Source organism: Harpegnathos saltator, unplaced genomic scaffold (genome assembly GCF_003227715.2).
Source record: "Harpegnathos saltator strain DR-91 unplaced genomic scaffold, Hsal_v8.6 scaffold119, whole genome shotgun sequence".
NCBI lineage: Eukaryota > Metazoa > Arthropoda > Insecta > Hymenoptera > Formicidae > Harpegnathos > Harpegnathos saltator.
Genome location: NW_020229894.1, coordinates 1,711,236 through 1,732,144, shown reverse-complemented (window position 1 = coordinate 1,732,144; position 20,909 = coordinate 1,711,236). Strand labels below are relative to the sequence as shown.

Sequence of the window (20,909 nt, the reverse complement as noted above, 5' to 3'; positions counted from 1 at the left end):
CAGCAAATTCTATCGTTCAAATTTCCGAATCGACTGTTTTATAATTAAAGATTTTTGAAGAATTCCACTCATTTTTTTTTTTTTTCCTATCACATGTTCATGTATTCGAGAATGGCAAATGGAAGAAATGCCGTTGACGTTTGGAATCGTGATAAATAGAAATATGTGATTTACAAGTCTAAGCAATAGAAAAATAGGTTTTTAAAATCGTGAGAGATAAAAATGGACGTGCAGAATCGCGGAAAATAAAAATAGGAAACTCGCTTGATGAGTTATCGCCAATGAAAATTGAATTTCCAAGCGGTGCAATGACACATTACTCTATTAGCAAATGGAAAATTTACAAAATAGTCGCAATCAACTCTTTCACTCTCCCTTTCTCTCTCTCTCTCTCTCTCTCCCTCATCCGTTTTTTTTTCTCTTTCCGTTTTTGTCTAATACGTATGTTTCGAATGTTGACAAGATGATGCTTCACTTTGATGAGCTCTGAAAAGAGCGACACGGCTAGTATTTTCCAGTCGGAAGTGATAGCGTGACCTGCAATTGTCCGCCGTTCAATTGGGTCAGCTACGTGATTTTTTGACATCTAGATGGATGTAATCCGTTTAACCGATTCGGTCGATATGAAAGGTACACACACACCTTTGTGTCGCTGCGTGAAATGCAGAGATCAAACGAAAAAAATCCGAAGAGGTAACGAAGGGAGAAATGGGGGTGCGGTAAATCTCAAATCCTCCCGGAGATTCCGTTACAGTAATATAACGATTACAAATAGAAAGAAAAAGCGTAGGGGACGGGAAGCGCAGCGGTGACAGCTGCCGCAAAGCGTAAAGGTTAAGGGTTATTAATTATTACGACAGATGAATAAATATCAAGAACTGCCGACTACTCGAATCCTCATGTAACATGAAAACGGAAACCTCAACCCCAATTTTAACCTGCTTTACGTCAAAATGTAAATGAGAGGTGAATTAGCATTTCCTCTCACACTTTCCCGGTTAATAATAATTATTCAACGGCTGAAAAATTTATTAGTCACGAATAACGTTCTTTGTGTGTGTATATCGCAATCTCTCTCTCTCTCTCTCTCTCTCTCTCTCTCTCTCTCTCTCTCTCTCTCTCTCTCTCTCTCTCTCTCTCTCTCTCTCTCTCTCTCTCTGTCTCTCTGTCTGTCTGTCTGTCTGTCTGTCTCTTGCGCGCGCTCGAGCTTCAGCGTGTCCGCGTTCGCAAAGAAAGCTCCCCGCATTAAACGCTCCTCTTTACTAATTAAATCCGGCGAGGCGTCTTGCAATCGTCCCAGCCATGCTGCGACAAGGATTTCCCGGCACCAATCTAATCGGCCAGATTTTGAGACAAGTCACGAAACCACTGTCGAGGGCTATAGTGAAGCGCTTGAAGAAACGGCCGTTCCTAAGAAAGTACGTACTGACTCAACTGGGACGTTTCTATTATTGGTGCGAGGACAGGATAGATCAGTCGAAGGTTCGAGCCGTAACGAAGCGAAAGCTCGTTGATGACGTTCGTACGATGGAATTGGGGACGACATTATTAATCGAGGTAAAAATCGCGAGATCAGCGGGAACTGACACGTTATATGTAATTGCGAAAAATTATAATCCCGAGAAATCCGAATCTCGACCGGCGGGAAACACAACTTTCCGCGGATATTCGAGAGCACGCAGTGAGTCGATTCGCGTCGTTTATTCCGTGATTGGCGCGATGCACACAGATACAGTCTTGTCTACAGTGTGTCTGAAAATTCGTAAAATCCAGGAGGAGGTCACGACTGCGAAGCTACAAATAAATATCTGGATTCATTTCGGATGTTGTGCAGGGCTTCAACATTAATGAATATATTATTATTCCGAAATTAAATGACGCCGCGCAGCAGTAGATCAAAATGTTTCCTTTCGGTGTGTGTGTGTGTGTGTGTGTGTGTGTGTGCGCGCGCGCTACGATTTTAGCCGTATATTTATATACGTGCGCTCAGATATCCTTGCTGTCGATTCTTAAACTGACCCAATTTGATGTTTTGGTTACCTATTTGCGATTTCGGAGCCGTGGCTTTTTCAGGAAAGTTTACATATTTATCCTCGAATATCCCGGGCTGACGCGTATGTATATTTCGGTGCATTGTCGCCTTATATTAAATCCCGGATGATAACACTTCGGGATATTAAATATTTCTTGATATTTCGGAAAAATCGTATTTCGGGATGTTGCTGGGGGAATCATATTACGTTTTTTTACGTCTTTTCGTGAGATCGTCAGCCCAATTCTCGCTGCGTTTCTTGCCGAGACGTCGCGTGGAACCGCTCGACGAAGAAGCTCGCAGAAAACAGACAATGATGTCTATTCCGCGCTCTGAGTCTTGGACTTATTCAATTAGACACCTGCCATTGACATCTCGCGTCGGCGCTTATCGACTTGTATTACTTTCTCCTGAATCGCACACCCCCGAGAACCGACTGACACCCGTCTCACTCGATTATTCTCTCGTTACTCGAAACTCTGCGGATTCTCCACAAAGTACAACTCGAGCTTCTCCCGTCACATGTCAGGTGTTAGTCTTCGGACTTTTGTCGATGGTAATCGTGTACGAGAACCGCAAGTCTGCGAAGCGCTCGCGCCTCCTCGAGCAGCAGCGAGCGCGAAAGCTCGACGACCTGATGACGAGGAAGGATCAGCTGGTCCGTCGAGTGGAAGATCAGGTGATCCTGACGAGGCGACTGGAAGACGTGATCGCGGAGTATTCGAGACGAACGGGCTGTGCGTTGCCGAGCGGAGCGGAAGAGGAGCGTGCGGACGAATAGAGCGGGGGAACGTTCCGTCGACGGCGTCTCGTCGGCGAGGAGGACTCGCGGAATTGCGAAAGATCGCTCACGAAAGGACACCGGGCGACATCCGCGCGTCGTTGAAATAACACGTTTCCGGAGCGGCGGCTCGGACAATCGCGTCGCGGGGACGAGCGGCTCCCTTCCTTCCGCCAGCAGCGATTCGTTCCTCCGGATAAAATTGGCCGTTACATTCTCGGCGAACCGCAAACTGACGAGCGTGGACCGCGCGCACGTGCACACAGGCAGAAACACACACACACACACACATATACACACCCCATGGAAACGCGCGGATTGCGGCGCGACGGGGAGTTCGAACTTTGCGCGAATATTCTTCCGTTCCCCAGCCGTCTGTCATTCCGCTTGACATTAGCATTCGTTTGCATAATGAACGTTATTTCCACGTCGCGCGTCCCGTCCCGCCTCATCGCGTCGTGTCCGTCGGCTCGCCGCAGAGCGACGCGCGCGCGCGCGCGCGCGCGGACAAAATCCCCGAGCCTTGCGAGATCGGCGACGGAAACGACGGAAGAACGAGCGCCGTTAAGGGCGGAAAACACGCCGCGAATTCGCACGCTCGGCGAGACGCCGATTCCCGGGAGCGGGGCGGTTTCTTGCGCGTTCGCATCGTGACGCATGTTCCGGCCGTTAAATTTAAGGCTGGTGCGGCGCTTTACAGCGCAAAACAGCGCGTATTCTCCTCGCGGCGATAATCTCGGAACGAGTTTCACGCTGTCTGTGCGACAAACGACCGCCGCTGCGCGCCATCGAGTTTTCACCGGAGAGACGGGGGGGGTTGGTCGATCGCGAACTTATCAGAGAACTTATCGACCACGGGAGTTCCCGCGACATTTAGCGGACAAACACGAGGAAAGTCAGTCGTGATTAGCCGGTACAACCGCAAGACGGTCGGGGGTTGAAACGGCTCGCGGAGGAATGTTTCCGGCGGGAACTCGGTTAAGAGTGTACTTCGTACTGGGGAAATGGAACATTTTCTCGATTTCCTCTCGCTCGCCAGGGCCGAGAGTTCCTGGCGGCGGGCCGCGCCGGTATCTCGGGGGAAAGCCTTTGGAGTTCCGCTTCATGAAACGTCCAGCGCAACGCAAAGACGTACGACTTATCTCGCCCTTCCGCGCGAGCGAGCGAGCGAGCGGAACGCGCGAACGCGGAATGCCGCGCGAAAGAGCCGCGATATTCATCCCCTTTAATCCCCTGGTCGTCGCACATCCGCGTTCGAATATTCGCGGCTCTTTGAGCCGCGAGTGTTCGCGAGAGACCGCGGGCGTCGCTAAATATGCGAGTCGTGTGCTCCCGCGGAAAAATTGTAGTTAGAAGGGCCGAGTTATTCATACATGCGCGCCAGTCGAATCGTCCATCCGGCTAATGCTGAGCAAATAAAAATATTGTACCCTCTCGATTGTTTGTACAAGGAGCATTTCTGTGTGGTAGCGAAAACTCAACGTCGGTGGTGTATACGGCCACGTTGAAAACACGATCCTTTTTCCGTCGCGGAGAGAGAGAGAGAGAGAGAGCCTCTTTTTCAAATTACGTCAATTTAAAAAAAGACGGATGTATAGACAAATAGATAGATAGCTAGATAGAGGAGAGGCGGGGATGGAGAGATATATATTTCAGAGAGTGTCTCATTTCTGTCGATGGGGAATATTAGGGAAAAAAACAGGATCGTACGTCGCGCCAATGCGTCTTTAGACGCTGATATAAGGAGAAGGGAGAGGAAACGCCAATCATATCTCCCCGAGATCTCTCCGAAGCATTCGCGAAACTCAAGAGAACGTCTCTCGAGTTCGGCTGGAGATAGACACGAAATACGATATTGACGTCTCCGTGGCATCGCGACCTAGCGAACCTCGCGCGAGAAAGTGCTTCTCGTGCGATACACACCATTTCAAATCGGGTAACAAGGGAGCGACGATGCATCGTGTACTCTATTGGTGTGCGATGAATAAAAATATTGACGGGATCCCCGGGATATAAACTCGCGCAATGCCCTCCCGTGTAGCTTCTACGTAGCTTTCCGATACGAAAGAATAAATTTTCGAGGCACCTCGTGCGTGTCTACGTTGTATGTAAGCGCAGTATTCGCAATTCTACCTGCTAAAGGGCACGGTCTACCTGCAAAACTCATGATTGCCTATTTTTCGCGTTCACGTCGATTGCTGCTGCTTCCATGCGTGTTTACCCCGCTCGGTAATCTACCCCACCGCGCTCCTTCGCCATTTCAATTTCAAGGCTGGCTTGGGTACTATGAAATAATACAACGTTAACGTTGCGACCTCTAGAGAACGTTAAACAGGTGAGTCAATAATAATAATCTCGAGTGCGTGACGCCGGCTGAAGGGCACGTGACTTTGGGAATAATAATGTACGAGGGTGCGTAATTTCCGAGCGATCACAACAGTCCTCGATGCGAGAGCGGGCACGTCGTCCCCCCCCCCCCCGACTTTTTGAATTGATCGAAACTTGCGTAAGAAATTTACGTCACGTTCGGGAATTGAGCGCGTGGTCGTTGTGCTGACATCCTCCCGAACAACGACAGCATACGGAGATGGTGACGGTAATTCCTCATTTTTATCAGTGCGATAGAAAAATATACAGTTTTGAATACCCAAATATTCTCGAGCCATTGATGTCTACGCATATAACTAATCGGAAAACTTGCTTTCTGTTTCTGATTTGACGGAGCTTGTTACGGGTTGCGGGCCATATGCCGTACCGGAGAGTTCGGTTCGGGCTAAGCAGGATCGGCTCGAAGTTAATTTTACAGATTCCTTATATCCTCGTATTAAAACCCACAGCGGAAGATTGAAAAAGCTGAGACATAATTGTCCAAATAAAAGTCTCGAAGTTGAGATCTTCCAATTGCAGTCGCAAAGAGTTATCGCGCTCGTGATCTAAGTGAGCTTCTCCTCGAGTAATTAACTGTTGTATCTAATCGCAAATTGCTATCTTTTTTTGTTTCAGATCTGTAGCAGAACGCAGCTCTGATCCTGAGTCGCTCGGCAATTCGGTGAGTCGAAAATAAAGATTTACGATGATGGGTTTATTTGATGATTGATATTGGTGAGAAATCAGTGCGATTCGCGTAGTTTATACATTTCAGCGTGTACATTGAGAGAAAAAAATGGTTAATCGCATTATAATGTAATGTAATTATTTCCCGCGCTAAGTGTATCTTTTTGTTAACAAAAATGATTTTTCCAATTCTAATTATTTTATTACGTATTTATATTTACATGATATTCACATAAATATTTTATCATGTATTTACATTTACATGATATTCACACAAATACCAAACATTTCTCTCACAAGGGGAGGACGCATCGACCGGGAAACAATTTGAAACGAGACTTACGGAGTTAATAGTACTTGACTACTAATAACTCATGGTAATAGCGTACGATGCAATACCTCTTCGTTTTTGAGAAAAAACAGTCTAAAGAAAAGAGCCACCATAGTGTACAAGTTAGTAAGAAGGGTATTCAATGGAGTAACGTAGCGCAGCAGCGAAGGTAACGGACGACTGAGGTTCGATCCCTGCTGTATGGTATTTTTTTTTATTCTGTAAGCATAAAAATAAAACAGAAAACATTAATAAATAATAAAACTGCGTTTCTTAAATATGTTAGCGTTTGTTAAATATATTATTAATGATTTAAATTGTAAAGAGACCGTAAATCTTATCTAAAAAATATATAGGGTATGAGAAAATTTTTATATAATAACTGCAGTGGAGATAGGAGTAAAAATATATTAAGTTGTTATAATAATTATATTAAGGTGCAGTTGAAAGAACAGTAGTAATAAACAGGGTATTATATTCATATTATATATTCATATTATGTTTTTTATATATATAATATTTTTTATATATATAAGATACATAAAAACATACAAAGACATATATATATATATATAAAACATAATATGAATATATAATATGAATATAATATCCTGTTTAATACTACTGTTCTTTCAACTACACCTTTATATAATTATTATAACAACTTAATATATTTTTACTCCTATTTCCATTGCAATTATATAAACATTTTCTCATACGCTATATATTTTATAAATAAGATTTACGGTTTTTTTGCAATTTAAATCATTAATAATATATTTAACAAACACTAATATATCTAAGAAACGCAGTTTTATTATTTATTAATGTTTTCTGTTTTATTTTTATGCTTACAGAATAAAAAAAAATAATATACAGCAGGGATCGAACCTCAGTCACCAACTCGGTAGTCCGTTACCTTCGCTGCGCTACGTCGCTCTGTTGACTACCCTTCTTACCAACTCGTACACTTTGGTGGCTCTTTTCTTTAAACCGTTTTTTCTCGAAAACGAAGAAGTATTGCATCGTATGCTATTACCATGAGTTATTAGTAGTCAAGTACTATTAACTCCACAAGTTTCGTTCCAAACCGTTTCCCGGTCGATGCGTCCTCCCCTTGTCAGTGAAGGGATTTGCATGCAAATGTTTGTACTGTTCACTGGAGTACACTGCTTGAAACAAACAAAGGATCGTTTGTTTACGCAATCGTCTTATCAGATATTTACATTATCAACAATTTTCTTCTTCAAGATATCGATTCTTAACAGTTCTTTTTTTTTCCAAATTACTCTCGCCATTAATTCTCAATAAATTTATACGTACAAATATTTTGGTATTTATTATATTTGATATAAAGTCATTCAGTGGAGTAATTAATTTAATATGATCCTCGGATTGTCTCAAGCGATATAAAATGCGTACCCGAATTCTGTGCCCGAATTGCGCACCTGAATTGTGCACCAGAACAGCGCCATTGTATGCAGAATTCGCGATTATTAGATTACTTTTCTCGCAATATTTACACAGCTTACTTCGTTCGCGACACATTTTTCGATCGTTTCAACTTTGCCAAGTTCTGAAAATTTTCACGCTTATAACGAGTCGTAACGTTATTTCGATCGAAATCGCCGTAAAACCCGATATGTTTTATTTATTTTAGTTTATTGTTATCTGCTACAAGTTAGTATTCTCTTGCGAAACAACAACCTCGTTTTTTGATAAAATAATACAAACGTCCGCGAAACGCCGAAACGCGAAATACCTTTTTCTCTCTCGATCTTGCCAAAAGTGCCGTGACGATCGCTCGATTCGCCATTTTTTATACACTCTACTCGCGACTCGCAAGTGTGATTCATGGACCGTTAAAAATTGTCACGTACTTCTCATTAAACCGTTAAGATTCGCGTCCGCGAGTAAAAAATTATCGCGTTCACGAATAAAATATAACGCGAACGTGGGACGACAGCCGGATGTCGAGGGCGCTGAATCCTGAAGAGACTGGACAGATGCTGGGCGACAAGACCGCAGCGATGGGTCTCATCGACAAAGCTGAATGGCTGGACTTCGCCGGATATCAACGCGAAATGATGGGTGAGCAATTTGAACGCTCATGAAGCGTCGCATTACGTAGTGCATGTTTCGATCGCACTAGGTTTCAAACAAGAATTATGAAACACTTGTGAACTGCTACTTAACTTTAGATATTAAGTCAATTTCACACACGAACATATGACATTTCAACAACATGTTCTGACATTTAACTGAGGTCAATCTAGGTTAAGATTCAGATTAAGGTTCGAATGACACGCGTATGACAGTGAAATTTATTACTTAATCAGCTTGTCAATATCCCACGTGCGAGAAAGCGAGAAATAAAAATCAGCTGAGCCGCGAAAATTCGTAATAAATGACAAATTGTTGTGTAATCCCGTAAACCATGAGAGCGCGCCAAGTTTATCCGGAAACATTCGCTAACTTGATTTACCTGTAACTCGGCGATTACAGCGACCATGGCATACATTTTCGTAATAGGATCTTAGATTCTAATCAAGCTCGTTCGTGCGCGCGCGAGCAGATGTAACAATGTTATACGCTGTTGAAGTAGCGCACGATAGGTCTTTGAATGTTTTAGTATGTTAAGAATGAAACGTACATACTGATAACATAATTACACGTTTTACGTGTCACGTTTCAATGAAATAACTCGCTGCCGCACAATCGGCATCGATTTACATAACAGCGTCGAGATTGAAGCCGCTGAAATAAGCTCGGAGATTAATAATTCCAGATTATTCATGAAAGATTTTAGGGATTCAGATCGGAGATTTTTAAGGGACGTTCATTAGCGCGCACGTTTGTAGTATCTGCTATAAAATTATATAAATTGAGAACGATCGATACCTCACGCCGATTTGCCGTGTAATATTTATTCGCTCGAAGCTATAATTGCCGAATGAAGAATTTAGTTAGAATAAAAAGAATCAACGGGTTACCTCGCCTCATTCATGAGAATGAGAAGCAGCACGGTGGTACTACAAGTGCGTGCCGAATCGCAATCAGATAATTCTGTGATGTTCACTTCGTGAAGAAGATGAGAACCCGACGATAAGGCTTGATTTGTTAACGGGGTGTTAATCTTCCTCAAAGTCGTTTTTCTTCTCACAGTTTAGATGGATTATTTGACGAAGGATCTTTCTTTTTTTCAAAACATCAAATCACACATACAAATTATTCCCTGCGGAATTTCAGTTCTCACAGGGAGAGATAGAGATATAGTTTGCAATGCTGCAAGCGTATCCAAATTCGAGGTTGAGGTTAAAAGTGAAAAGTTTGAAATTAAAAACGGAACGTGGCAAGAGACTCGGCGGATAAAGCGGAATCGAATTTGCTTTGTTTCGTCAAAGCCGAAAGAACCGAATCAGTATGGGTCACGGAGCTTTCGTTAAATACATCTTCACGAGACGATAATCCCATCTAGTTTACTTTAATCGCATCTGATCCCAAGGAAGGCTTCCGTCCGAGTTCTGGTGATTAGGCCCTTAGGGATTGGCAAGTCGTCCAATTTCACGTCCCTCTCGGGTGTACACAACCGTCGTTCTTAAGCTTCTTAAGTACCTTTTTTCGGTCAATGGGCGACGGCTAAAATTGGGTTTAAACTGCATCCATCAACGTAATCCGTGTAGTAGTACACCGAAGTTTCGCTGTGTTACATTATCGATATTATAAACATCCGCGAGGCGGTCGGTTGTCCTCGCAAACGAGAACCGCGCGCGGCTCCTCGGACTCAAAATTGATATTATCGATATTTCCGGGCCGATAGATGTTCGCTTCACGCTGAGCGATGTTCATGTTTTTCAAAAGCGGATCGATTTCCTGCACGATTTAATGGCCCGCGGCCATTAACGTCCGATTAGTTTTCGTATTCCGGCAACAAATTCCTGAACGAGAGATCGATTTCTCCTTTTTCTGCACGGGACATGTCGAATTAGGCCAAAGCCATTCGGATCAGTGAAATACTCTGGCCGATGTCAGACGATAGACGAAACTTAAGGGGGTTTCTGATCCGGATCGCCCAAAACAGCGCGTTTTCTGCAAATTTTTCACGGAAATATTTCAGAGGAGACGGAGTTGTCAAACTTTGCACGTACATCCCATGCATGTCTTAAGAACGTGCGGTATTTTTCGCGACGATAAATTCGCATGTTCATTTGCCCACGGCAAGGGCAGAAATTCGTGGTTGGTGAGGAAACTCGCACACTGCTAGCATCCGCAAATTATTCCTCTTATTGTTTTCTTTGCCAATTTATAACCTTGCACGCTCGTGTCTTCGGTCTCATAATTTCCTTCAAATCTCGTCCTAATATCTCACAGAAATATTCCCTATATTTGCAAACTGAAAGCTTCGAGAAAATGTAGACAAGAAATTTCCGCGATTTCCAAGTTCCATGAATCATGAAATCCGTACGCACACTCTCTCTGCAAAGATGAAAAGCGTCTTCTTGTAGAAATCACTCGGTGTGTAACTTATCGCACACCCTCGCCCTCCTCTTCAAAAGAGATCAGGATTAAGCAGTTGAAACTAATCATCTTTGCAATTACGAGAATTGATAATTCTAAAAATAGCAGTTTTTTCCGCGTTAGCCAACGACAATCGGCGACCGACCTCTGACCTTCCGTGCGCGATTCCACGCTCGGCTGAACAAACGGCATGATTTATATGCGGCGAAAAGCATCGACTGCAAAACCGGTCCTTTGATCATGACGTCACCCTTGCAATGAGCACCGAGTAACACTCGAGCTCGTACCGAAGCATTCGTATTAGCGTCGCGCGTAATTCGCAACCGGCGGCGGCAGCTGCGCTGCAGCCGGCGTATTTGCGCGCTGGAGAAAAAAAATTGGTCGCTTCTTTCCCGCTTCTTCTCTTTCTCTCTTTATCTCTCTCTCTCTCTCTCTCCCCCTCTCTCCCTCTCTCTCTCTCTCTCTCCCCCCCCCTCTCTCTCTCTCTCTCTCTCTCTCGTCTTTTCCCTCTCGTACTCTCGTTCTCCGCTACTGTCGTCGCGTTATCGTCGCGCGAAGTATACTCGCAATTACGCGACCCGCGCGTGGAATTTTTTTAATTATCAACTCGCGGAGCGCTCGACGCTTCGGTCTATTGCGCTCGGATGAAGCCGTATAGAGATCCGGAGGGATGGAGAAACGCGCATTCTCGGGGAGGGGTCGTATTTTTAACGTCACATTTGTCGCACCCATTCACCTGATTCCACCGTTTCCCTCGGCCGCCTAACGTGACGAAGCGCACGTCGTTCGACGTCGAATGAAAATGGAAACGGTGCCCGCGTTTACCGCTAAATTCGTCACACTGACGGGAGAGAGAGAGAGAGAGAGAAAGGGAGCACGCTACGGAAATGGAAGTGAGAAAAGGTAGTGACTGCTCTCCTCTCCTCTGTGCTCTTTGTTGGCTGAATAATTTCGTCGAATTTCTGACATAATGGATACTTGAAAGAGAAGGTAAAACGACCGCGCACGGACAAACGGACGGACGAACATAAGCGTGGGAAAACGAACAAATGGGATCTGTGGCCGTTGACTTTTTGCCTCTCGTTTACCGGCGTTGGGTCAGGTATATCGTCGTAACTTCAAATTTCGTCGGAACGCGCTGTCGAGCCTCTCTCGCGAGATTGTGTCGGCCACCCCTCGTTCGACGGAGAGAATCGGCCGCTGACACACCCCACGGAATGTACAGTGGCGTCAGAACCGGTCACAATTTTATGTTTTTCTGCCCGCGGAGGGAGAGCGAGAAGCGCGAGCGTCGCGAATGCTCGAGTCGGCAAGAAAAAGCGAGTCATTAAATTAGCTGTGCGACGAGTCCAAGATCGCCTTCTGCTGCCCTAAAAATCGGTTTGTTGTCGCGCATTTTGCCAAATTAGAAAACGCGACGGTTACATCGATGACGCGGTTTAACCCTTTGCGGACGAGATTTTCTTAACTCCAATTTCCAGCAAGTCGAGCGTATTCTCTATACGAAACAAAATTATACATAAAGACTTAAATATTGGAATAAAAAGATAAAGAAAAATATATATTGCTTTCTTCGCGAAAATCTTCGCGAATAACTTCGCGATGCCTTGAAGCATCGCACGGCTTTCTGAGGAGTACATGTAGCGATGACTATAGTCATCTCACGGACTTAGAAGGTTAATCGTCGAGACAGTCTTAAAACGCAGTGTAACTTGCAATCTTACCCATTCGTTTTCGAAATTTAATATGAAGCCATTATAGAGTATCGCTCATTGTTTCGACGCCGTTTCTTCCGAATGGAGAAAAATTGAGAAAGAATAATTTAGAAAATTAGATAGATAATAAATCCGTAACGTGTACAATCGGACCAATCTAATTATTGCGTAATCTAGGCCGATTAGCGTGCAAACTCAACTGATGATTGAATTACCATAAAGGCACGGTGATTCAAAATGAAACATGTATCTATCAATTTGCATCGTTGATTCACTGTGCAAACGATTTTTCAAATGCAATCTGTTTATGCCATATTCTATGCGTGACTTTCAACGAAACGCGATAGCGTTTGATAACGCCAATATCCATCGGTGACCGTCAAGTGTCAAGTGTCAATCAAAGCGTTTCGGGAGCCGTCGAAGTCATCGGTTCGAGATGTAAAAGTGAACAGGAAGTTGAAAGGATAGTTGATTATGTACACATATGTGTATACGAGTTACGTTTCTTTGCATCTTTTTATAAACAGAAAAGCCTCTTTACTGTTTACTGGCGTTACGCCACTGGAAATATGATTCACACTGGAAGGCTCGCGTTACGAACAGTCAGATAGGGCCGCTACGCCGGCGCGCTCCATTGTAACTTCTCGTTCCTCTCCACGGCAAACATCATTAATGTTTGCGTATAAAAATACTCGATCTTACGCACGCACGCACGCACGCACGCACGCACGCGCGCGGCGTTTCGACGATCGCCATCGCGCTGCGCGCGTAATCGAGCACATTAATGGCGTTTCACATTTGAGGGACAATATTAATAAAGTATCCTTACTTTTACCGCGCCGCAGGCACGTTCTTAGCAGCGTAACCGCGCTGTCCGTGGAAACTAATCGGGATGCGATCGACGCGTAAAAAACACGGTTTGCATAAAACTTCTCTCTCGCGCGCGTGTTCGAGCAAATTTCTCACGCGTGCGCGCGCGCGTGCACCTTGCGCGATGAAACGCGATCACTCGAGATGGCGAGGCGTTTTAATTTCACGTCTCGGTTAATGAACATGGAAATCGGCAGCTCGGCCGAGAAGTAACTCATAACGGTATGTAATCGCGCGTACAAACGGCAATGCATGACTGCGACATACCGTGCAAACGGTAAAACTCGTGCGCCAGTTTGGCAACAAAATCGGCCGTTTGTAATTCAAGAAAATTAATTCGCCGCTCCCGATGATTGTACCGATAATTCCGCTACCGCATTATCATTCTCTCTCTCTCTCTCTCTTCCCACCCCTCCACCCTCTCTCCTTCTCTCTGTCTCCATCTGCTTTGCGCGTCTCTCTCTCTCTCTCTCTCTCTCTCTCTCTCTCTCTCTCTCTCTCTCCCCCCTCTCTGTCTCTCTGTTTCTCTCTCTCTCTCTCTCTCTCTCTCTCTCTCTCTCTCTCTCTTCTCCTCTCTATCTCTCTACCGTCATCGAGTTGCCGCCGTATTTCCTCGCAGTTGCAGATGCAATCTAATTTCATTAGTAGTGGGCGTTTCTAACGTAACCATTCTGTTCGCTTAAAGGCTGTTGTTCGCTTAAAGGCTACTGTTTACATTGCACTATTTTTAGCGCTATGTATTATAAGATCGACTTGGACACACACACACACACACACACACACACACGCGTGCGCGCGCACGTAGTTTCTATACAATTCCGCAGCGTGTCACAGGTGTTACTTGTGATATCGTGGCGCGTATAAGAATATATAACGGAACAAAGCGTAAGGCGCTCGTTTGCGCAGAAGGGACGCGAAACGTGAGACGCGGCAACGACGTTGATGACGACGACGAGGAAAAAAAGCAAGCCGGCAGCAATTTCTCAAACAAGTCGCGGATTCGAAAAATTGATCGATCCTTTCGCTCGCACTTCGACGTTCGGCGCTCCTGTCGGATTTAATTGCCGGCGAACGTATTTATTTTGCAATATTTGTCCTGCGCAATAATGCAAATCCGTATTGCGCCAAAAATCGTGGAAACAGACGCAGGAGGATTAATCGGAAGTAAAAGGCGAAAAAAGGAAGAGAGAAAGAGAGGAAGTAAAGAGAAACGCACCACGGTAGTGCGAAAAGAAAGAACACAACTCACGGGAATAGCGCGCTCAATAAGGGCGACATATGTATATATATATATATATATGTGTGTATATATGTATATCGATATGTATACACACATGTATCAATCCTCGCATGAGGTCCTTTGACGTTGACAAATACACAAGCCGACGTATACCTACGCGCGACGCCCTGGCGTCGCTCCAGATAAATGTACCGACTCTCGGATTCGTTTCTGCGTTTTCCACGGCGAGTTCTCGAAGAAACGCCGGAAATTTAAGCTCCGTCCCATTATAGGTAACTTCCGATATCCCACAACTACCGCCTACTGTTATCGTAGCTGACTATTGCTGCTATTATTGATGCCGAGATCGAGAAATATCTCTACACGTTCTCTCTCATCTTCCGCCCCCCACCCCTTCCTCTCTCTCGCTCTCGCGCGCACGAGCTTTCGCTCTCGCTCGGCGACTGAGATTTCTGCCGTACGTCTTTCACCGCCGCGCCTCCTTCATTTCTCCTCCCCTCTGAGCATCGCGGTATCGAAGTATTAATAATAAACACCGACTTTGATGGATCGCTTAATATCCCACCTAGTGATTCAAATTCGCGTTCTCTCGCGTTTCACGCGCTGCCAGCACGACATTTCAGGACCTGAAGTGTTCGTACTTTGACAGTAATATGCGAAACGCGTTTGCAGCCGCGCTGTCGCGAAATGTCAGCGCGAGTGAGAGACCGCTTGCTCTCCGAAGAACTGAGAAACCGCGAGAGATCAGTCCTGCGGGTTTTTGCCGGCTTGATTTCTCAGCGATCACCGCATCGGCTCATTTGACGTAATGACGAGGCGCGATATAAACGGGAGAATTGGCGCGCGAAGTTTCTCACGTCGGAAACCTCGAAAACCGGGAAATCTCGTGATCGGTCTTTTACGCGTTAAAGGGAACCCCGCGAACCACCCCCGCCTCCGTTCGCCCTCCGTCGGCGCTAGCCCTTCGAAGATCCGTCAAACTCGACTAGACTTCCTTCTCCCTGCCCTCGCGCGCACCGCTCTTTCTTTCTCCTCTCCCGTCGGAGGTGTAATAAAATTCGCTCTTCTCGGACATTTAACCTGTGACTTTTTCTGTCCTCTTTCCTTCGAGGAATGTCCGCCCCTCTCTCTGAAACGAAGGTCCATGTGCTCCGGATGGCTCGGATCTCGTTTATCACCGCGGAGAACAATAGCTCCCTCGTTCCGGGCGAGGGAGGGGCGAGGGTATGCAGTCCGACGAAATAAAGTACCGATACCGCAGCGAGGGAAGACCTGATAATCGAATCGATCGCGAGGACCGTGTCCCGATTTATAATCCTCCTCCGAGTGCCGTGAGTCGCGTGATCGTACGTCGCGTTCGGCCCGCGTTCGGAAAGTCATCCGCAATTTCTTCTCGTGAGCTTTGGGAAACCCATCCGTCTCGCTCGACGGCAGAATCCTCCGAACGGAGAGAGCAGATCGGGCCATTGAACTGGACAAGACACACATCACGAAAGAAAACTCGCGCGAAAGAATTATATGCGCCAGCTCTATGCAGTACTCAAGCAGCCGCGGATCGTTACGTCGATTACTTTCGATTGTCGTACACCGATTGTATCGACCGTTACCTCGAATTACACTCGCCGATGCGGCCGTAGCGCCGTGAAAACCGTCATAGAGAGCTAGCGAGCGGCTAAACGATGAAATTATACTGTCGCCGGAATTCGCCGACATCTGTTCCCAGTTTCTATCCTCTCCGAGTCTGTATGTATGTGCGTGTATGTTTCTCCCTCTCCCTCTCTCTCTCTCTCTCTCTCTCTCTCTCTTCCTTTCACACACACACACACACACACTCTCTCTCTCTCTCTCTCTCTCTCTCTCTCTCTCTCTCTCTCTCTCTCTCTCTCTCTCTCTCTCTCTCTCTCTCGCGAATACCGTGGCTCGACCTCCGAAATCTCTGCGCAGAGCACCGCGAGACTGCCGGAGTCTTGGCGCGCGCGCGTGCCGGGAAGTTGCCGCGAATAATGTATCCAGTCAAGCCGAATCTCGCTCGGATTAGCTGCATGTTCGCAGCGCGAGGAAGCGCTCTCACACGGTAACGATAACGGTTAGCGCATAGTCCCGCGACCGCAGCGATGTTCTTCCTCAGCACGTATGTACGCGCGGGAAATCGGCGTATCGTCCGACGCTCGCGAGCGGAAACTTAGAGACCGGCTCCTCGCCTTGTCGTTCCGCCATAAGGCGGATAACGACGCTTCCTCGTTCTCCTCGCTCTCGCCATTTCCACTCCCGTCGGCTGATCGATCCGAAGGGCGAAAATGATTTCGCCGCCGTTGACGCCCTGCGCGCTCACGCGCGCGATGTCAGTCGTTAATTACATCGGCCGCCACGCCGGCCGGTTACGCGGGTAATTCTGTACCGCGGCCGCGCCGCACCGGCCGCTTTGAGCCGGTCAGCTGGTCCGATCAGTTTGCGCAATTAGGCCGGAATTGGTATCGACGGCGCCTCGCGCCATTTTAATTCGGCATTGAATCGCGACTCGACTCGCGCGATCAAATTGCCCGCAATGAGTGGACACCATTTTTCTCGACCCTCCCGTCGACGTTCGCCTCTCGTTTTCTCTTTCCTTTCTTCTAATGTCTTCTCGCCTCTTTGTCGTTGCCCCTTTTTCGGGCCAAGCTTTCTCGTGCGAGCTTGTACGAGCAGGCTCGCTTAAATCGCCCGCGCTGAGATTACTGCAGCGCCGAGAATAAATACCGTCCGTGTTCGCGCACCGTCGTTGAATATGTGTTCCCTTCCTCGATACTGCTTACACGCAGTTTATTCGTTCGATTTCTCCATCATCCTGTCGACGCGTACGTGCGTTGTACAGGATGCACCACGTAAAACAGCGCGGTAGTCGTCTTTCCAGTTTCTCTCCGTCTCTCGGCGGGATGCATATCAGAACGAAACACGCCATGAAGTGTCGCGCTTTTCGCTTTGATACGCTCTCTCTCTCTCTCTCTCTCTCTCTCTCTCTCTCTCTCTCTCTCTCTCTCTCTCTCTCTCTCTCTCTCTCTCTCTCTCTCTCTCTCTCGGGAGAATACCCCACGTCGAGGATACCCCGAGGAGAATCGGCGTGTGTAACAAAAACATAGACCTGCGGCAGCACTTGAGAAATAAATTACGCCATCCTGTGCCTTCAAGTGGTCTAACAGCGGTAGCCTGGTCTTTGTCTCTCGAGGAAAGTCTTGAGAGACGGAGAACAGGGACCTTTGTTACTACCTGCGACATGTATTTTAGTAGTAGTTCTCGAGGAGAGACGCGCCGTACGTGGACCGGCCTGTACACGACGACGAGTCGCAGCATCGACCACGCGGCTTTCTTTTGTGTGCACGAGAACGGAGTGGCCGGCGTGAAGAGGGTTGGATGACGTCGAGGGTAAACCGTGAGTGTTCGAGAGGCTGGCGGGGGGGGGGGGAGGGACTTCGAGGGGAGTGGAGAGAGAGAGAGAGAGAGAGAGAGAGAGAGAGAGAGAGAGAGAGAGAGAGAGAGAGAGAGTTAGCGCGGAGGGTATGTCGACAGGGTGTCGCACATATGGCGCGGTAACGAAACAGGAAGAAAGTGCGGTGCCGCGCGGGAGAGAACTGCGCGAAATTCCCGCTCCCCACGGCGAGAAACGATTCCCAAGGAACCTGTCCTCGCTTTTCTCGAGGGCGCCTGAGGTCGGAGGGCTCGCCTTCACGTCGGCCTTATAGCCCGCTGATTTCGATCGAACCGACACGATCTAAAGATTGTGCCCGAGAAAGACGGGAGAAGGAAAAGCCAAAAGGTCGAAAGTTCGACCGTCATTATTGTTCGCGGGTCGGGGACTAAAGATAGAGATTCATCGCTCGCCGGGAATAGCGAGTTTTGTTTGTTTAAGCGTTAGTTTCTCCTTAGTTTTCGCTGAGGGAGAGAAATTGGTTGGACCACACCCACGCTCGAGTTTGCAGCGTTAAGTCCGACGATGTATTCAGATTGTTGAAAGGTTACATCGATATGGAGGTTATCGAAAGGCGATTTAGAGCGCGTTACGTTCGATATTTATGCGCTGTTAAAACGTACATTGATGGGAAAGTTGAGGAAATGGACGGAGAGGCCTTTTGTCACTTCGCGAGAGGAAGCGACTTATTCGCGTCACAGATTAAAATATTATAATTATAATTATTATTATAGTTGTTATTATTACGATCGTAATTTATGCATGTATATACGTGTATAATCAAACGTAGAATTAAACGAATGGACGATTAAAGCAGCCAGCCGCTGGAGAGAGAGAGAGAGAGAGAGAGAGAGAGAGTAGCCCATAATCCGTCGGAATCCATTTCCTCTCGTGCCATTGTCGGCTTTTATTGTGACAAAGTGCGATAGCCCTCTGCTTCGTTATGAGCACTGGGCGAGTCCATCGGCGTATCACATGACGCCGGGAGAAAATTAGACGTTGAGACCCATTAAGCATTTGTTGCTCCGCCCGCGGGAAGCGGAAACGCGGCCAGAACGAATTTACTGCCTCGACCGAAAGTGCTTTCAAGGGGCGAGAGACCGCTGCTCAAAAGTCCCCACATTGGTGCTTTCGCTCGCCAGGCTGTACACGCGAGTCTTAAAATGTACGTTAGTCGAAATTTACGAGGAGCTCTCTTTCTCTTTCTGTCTCTTTCTGTCTCTCTCTTTCTCTCTCTCTCTCTCGCGCGCGCGCGCGCGCGCAAGGTCTCCCGCTGGCGCCGGCGCGATAAAAGTTGCCCCAGGCGTGTTCATTGCCGAAAAATACAAGAATCCCGAGATCCTCGTGACGGAAACGGATATTAAAAGAGGGGCCGGCTCGAATAATCCGTCGAGAGAAATCCGTCGGGTCTCGACAAGATATCGCGCGTGCACGCCTACCTTCCTAACTTGCGAAAGTTGTTTAACTTTGATGTAACAGCCGCGAGACATCTCGGATATCTTTCCTCCGGCCGCCGCCGTCGCTATTCCACGAGGAATTGGCGCGGTGTATCACTTCTATCACTTCAGCAGCGCAACATCCTGACAACAATTACATCTCACATTTCTGCATTAAAGCAACACCTGGCCTAGAGCCGGCTTTAACCGGAGAGAACAAAGTCCCGTTATTTATTCGCACCCTTGAGGTCCGATACGTTCCGTTGTGTAATCTTCCAAGTTAAATCACCCTGTAAACCATGCGGCGCTGCGCGGCGTCGAACAACCGCGGCTTTTCTTCATTTAAACTCCGGCATCCGGCTGGAAAGGTAACCAACGCGATGTCTCTGTAACCCCTCGATAAAAAGAGACAGAGAGAAACGAGCAACGGGGTCGACTGAACGACGAAAGTTTGGCCGTTTGACGTAACGTAGCGAAAAAATTAAGCCAGACATCGTGAAGTCGAATTCGAAGATAAGGTCGAGGATAACTGACCGAAGCGCCCGAGAACTGTTTCCTTGAAGACACCCGAAGAAGAAAAGCTCAGTTTCCCGTGTTCACCCGCGCCACTCGCGCAATTCTCCTTTCGGCCGAGCGAGATGAGAATTACGAGCGCCGTGCGAGATTTACGCGAGGACGCCGTTGCGTTTGTTTGCGGCCGGTCGTAACCGCGACCTTAGTGTTTCTTCAGCATCGGCCGGCTGGCCGGTCGCGACCGGGTCGATATCGGCCCGCGAGGAAGAGCCCCAGCATCCACTCGACGAACCCTATTCGGCGTCCTACACTTCTCAGTAGGTACTCTTCCACCACTCCTCGCCCTCGTCCCCTCTGCCGCCCTTTCGCCACCCTATTCTCATCAGGTTGAAGAGAGAGAGAGAGAGAGAGAGAGAGAGAGAGAGGAGAGAGAGAGAGAGAGGGAGAGGGAGGAGAGAGGGAAAAGAGAGAGTGGTGGCGAGAAAATAGCTGTAACCTGCCTCATTACGAGGCAGAATCAGCCGAACGAAATCGCGTAATGTAGCGAGGAGGTCTCGCGGCACTTCCGGTTATATACAGCGCGTTCCGGATGCTTCACGAATCGATTTCGCATCGACCGCCGCGGGAAAGCAACATTCGTTGTTGAAGTATAAGCTTCGTTTTGATTTACGCGCATAATTCAGGTCGCGGAGGCAATCAATGAAGCACCGCTTTTCGATTTTCATGCGGCTTGTAGTGCCTCAAGTTGCGCTCTTCAATCCACATTTAACTTGCCAGCTTCTGCAAGAAGATGGAAAGTTTGAGATTGGGAGGAGACAATTTTCGAGCCCAGCGGCTTGTGAAATATTTTCGGAAAATCCGGGACTCCCCGGCCGTTCAAGTGTCGCCGAGATACTTGGCGACATCCGGGACTGGAGATATTAACAATCCGGTCTGCGAACGTACTAAATTTTTCTCCGGCGGCGGCCACATTTTTG

General features: G+C 47.1%; 2 protein-coding genes across 5 annotated transcripts in view; one reads left to right on the top strand and one right to left on the bottom strand.

Moving 5' to 3' along the window:
• The window catches only part of Task6 (TWIK-related acid-sensitive K[+] channel 6), an 88,173-nt gene that overhangs the window by 42,432 nt on the left and 24,832 nt on the right, over positions 1-20,909 (bottom strand). The window lies entirely within an intron of this gene.
• LOC112589842 (uncharacterized) lies at positions 1,163-1,906 on the top strand. Its single transcript, XM_025304603.1, has one exon. The coding sequence runs from the start codon at positions 1,303-1,305 to the stop codon at positions 1,846-1,848; it is 546 nt and encodes a 181-aa protein (XP_025160388.1). The 5' UTR covers positions 1,163-1,302; the 3' UTR covers positions 1,849-1,906.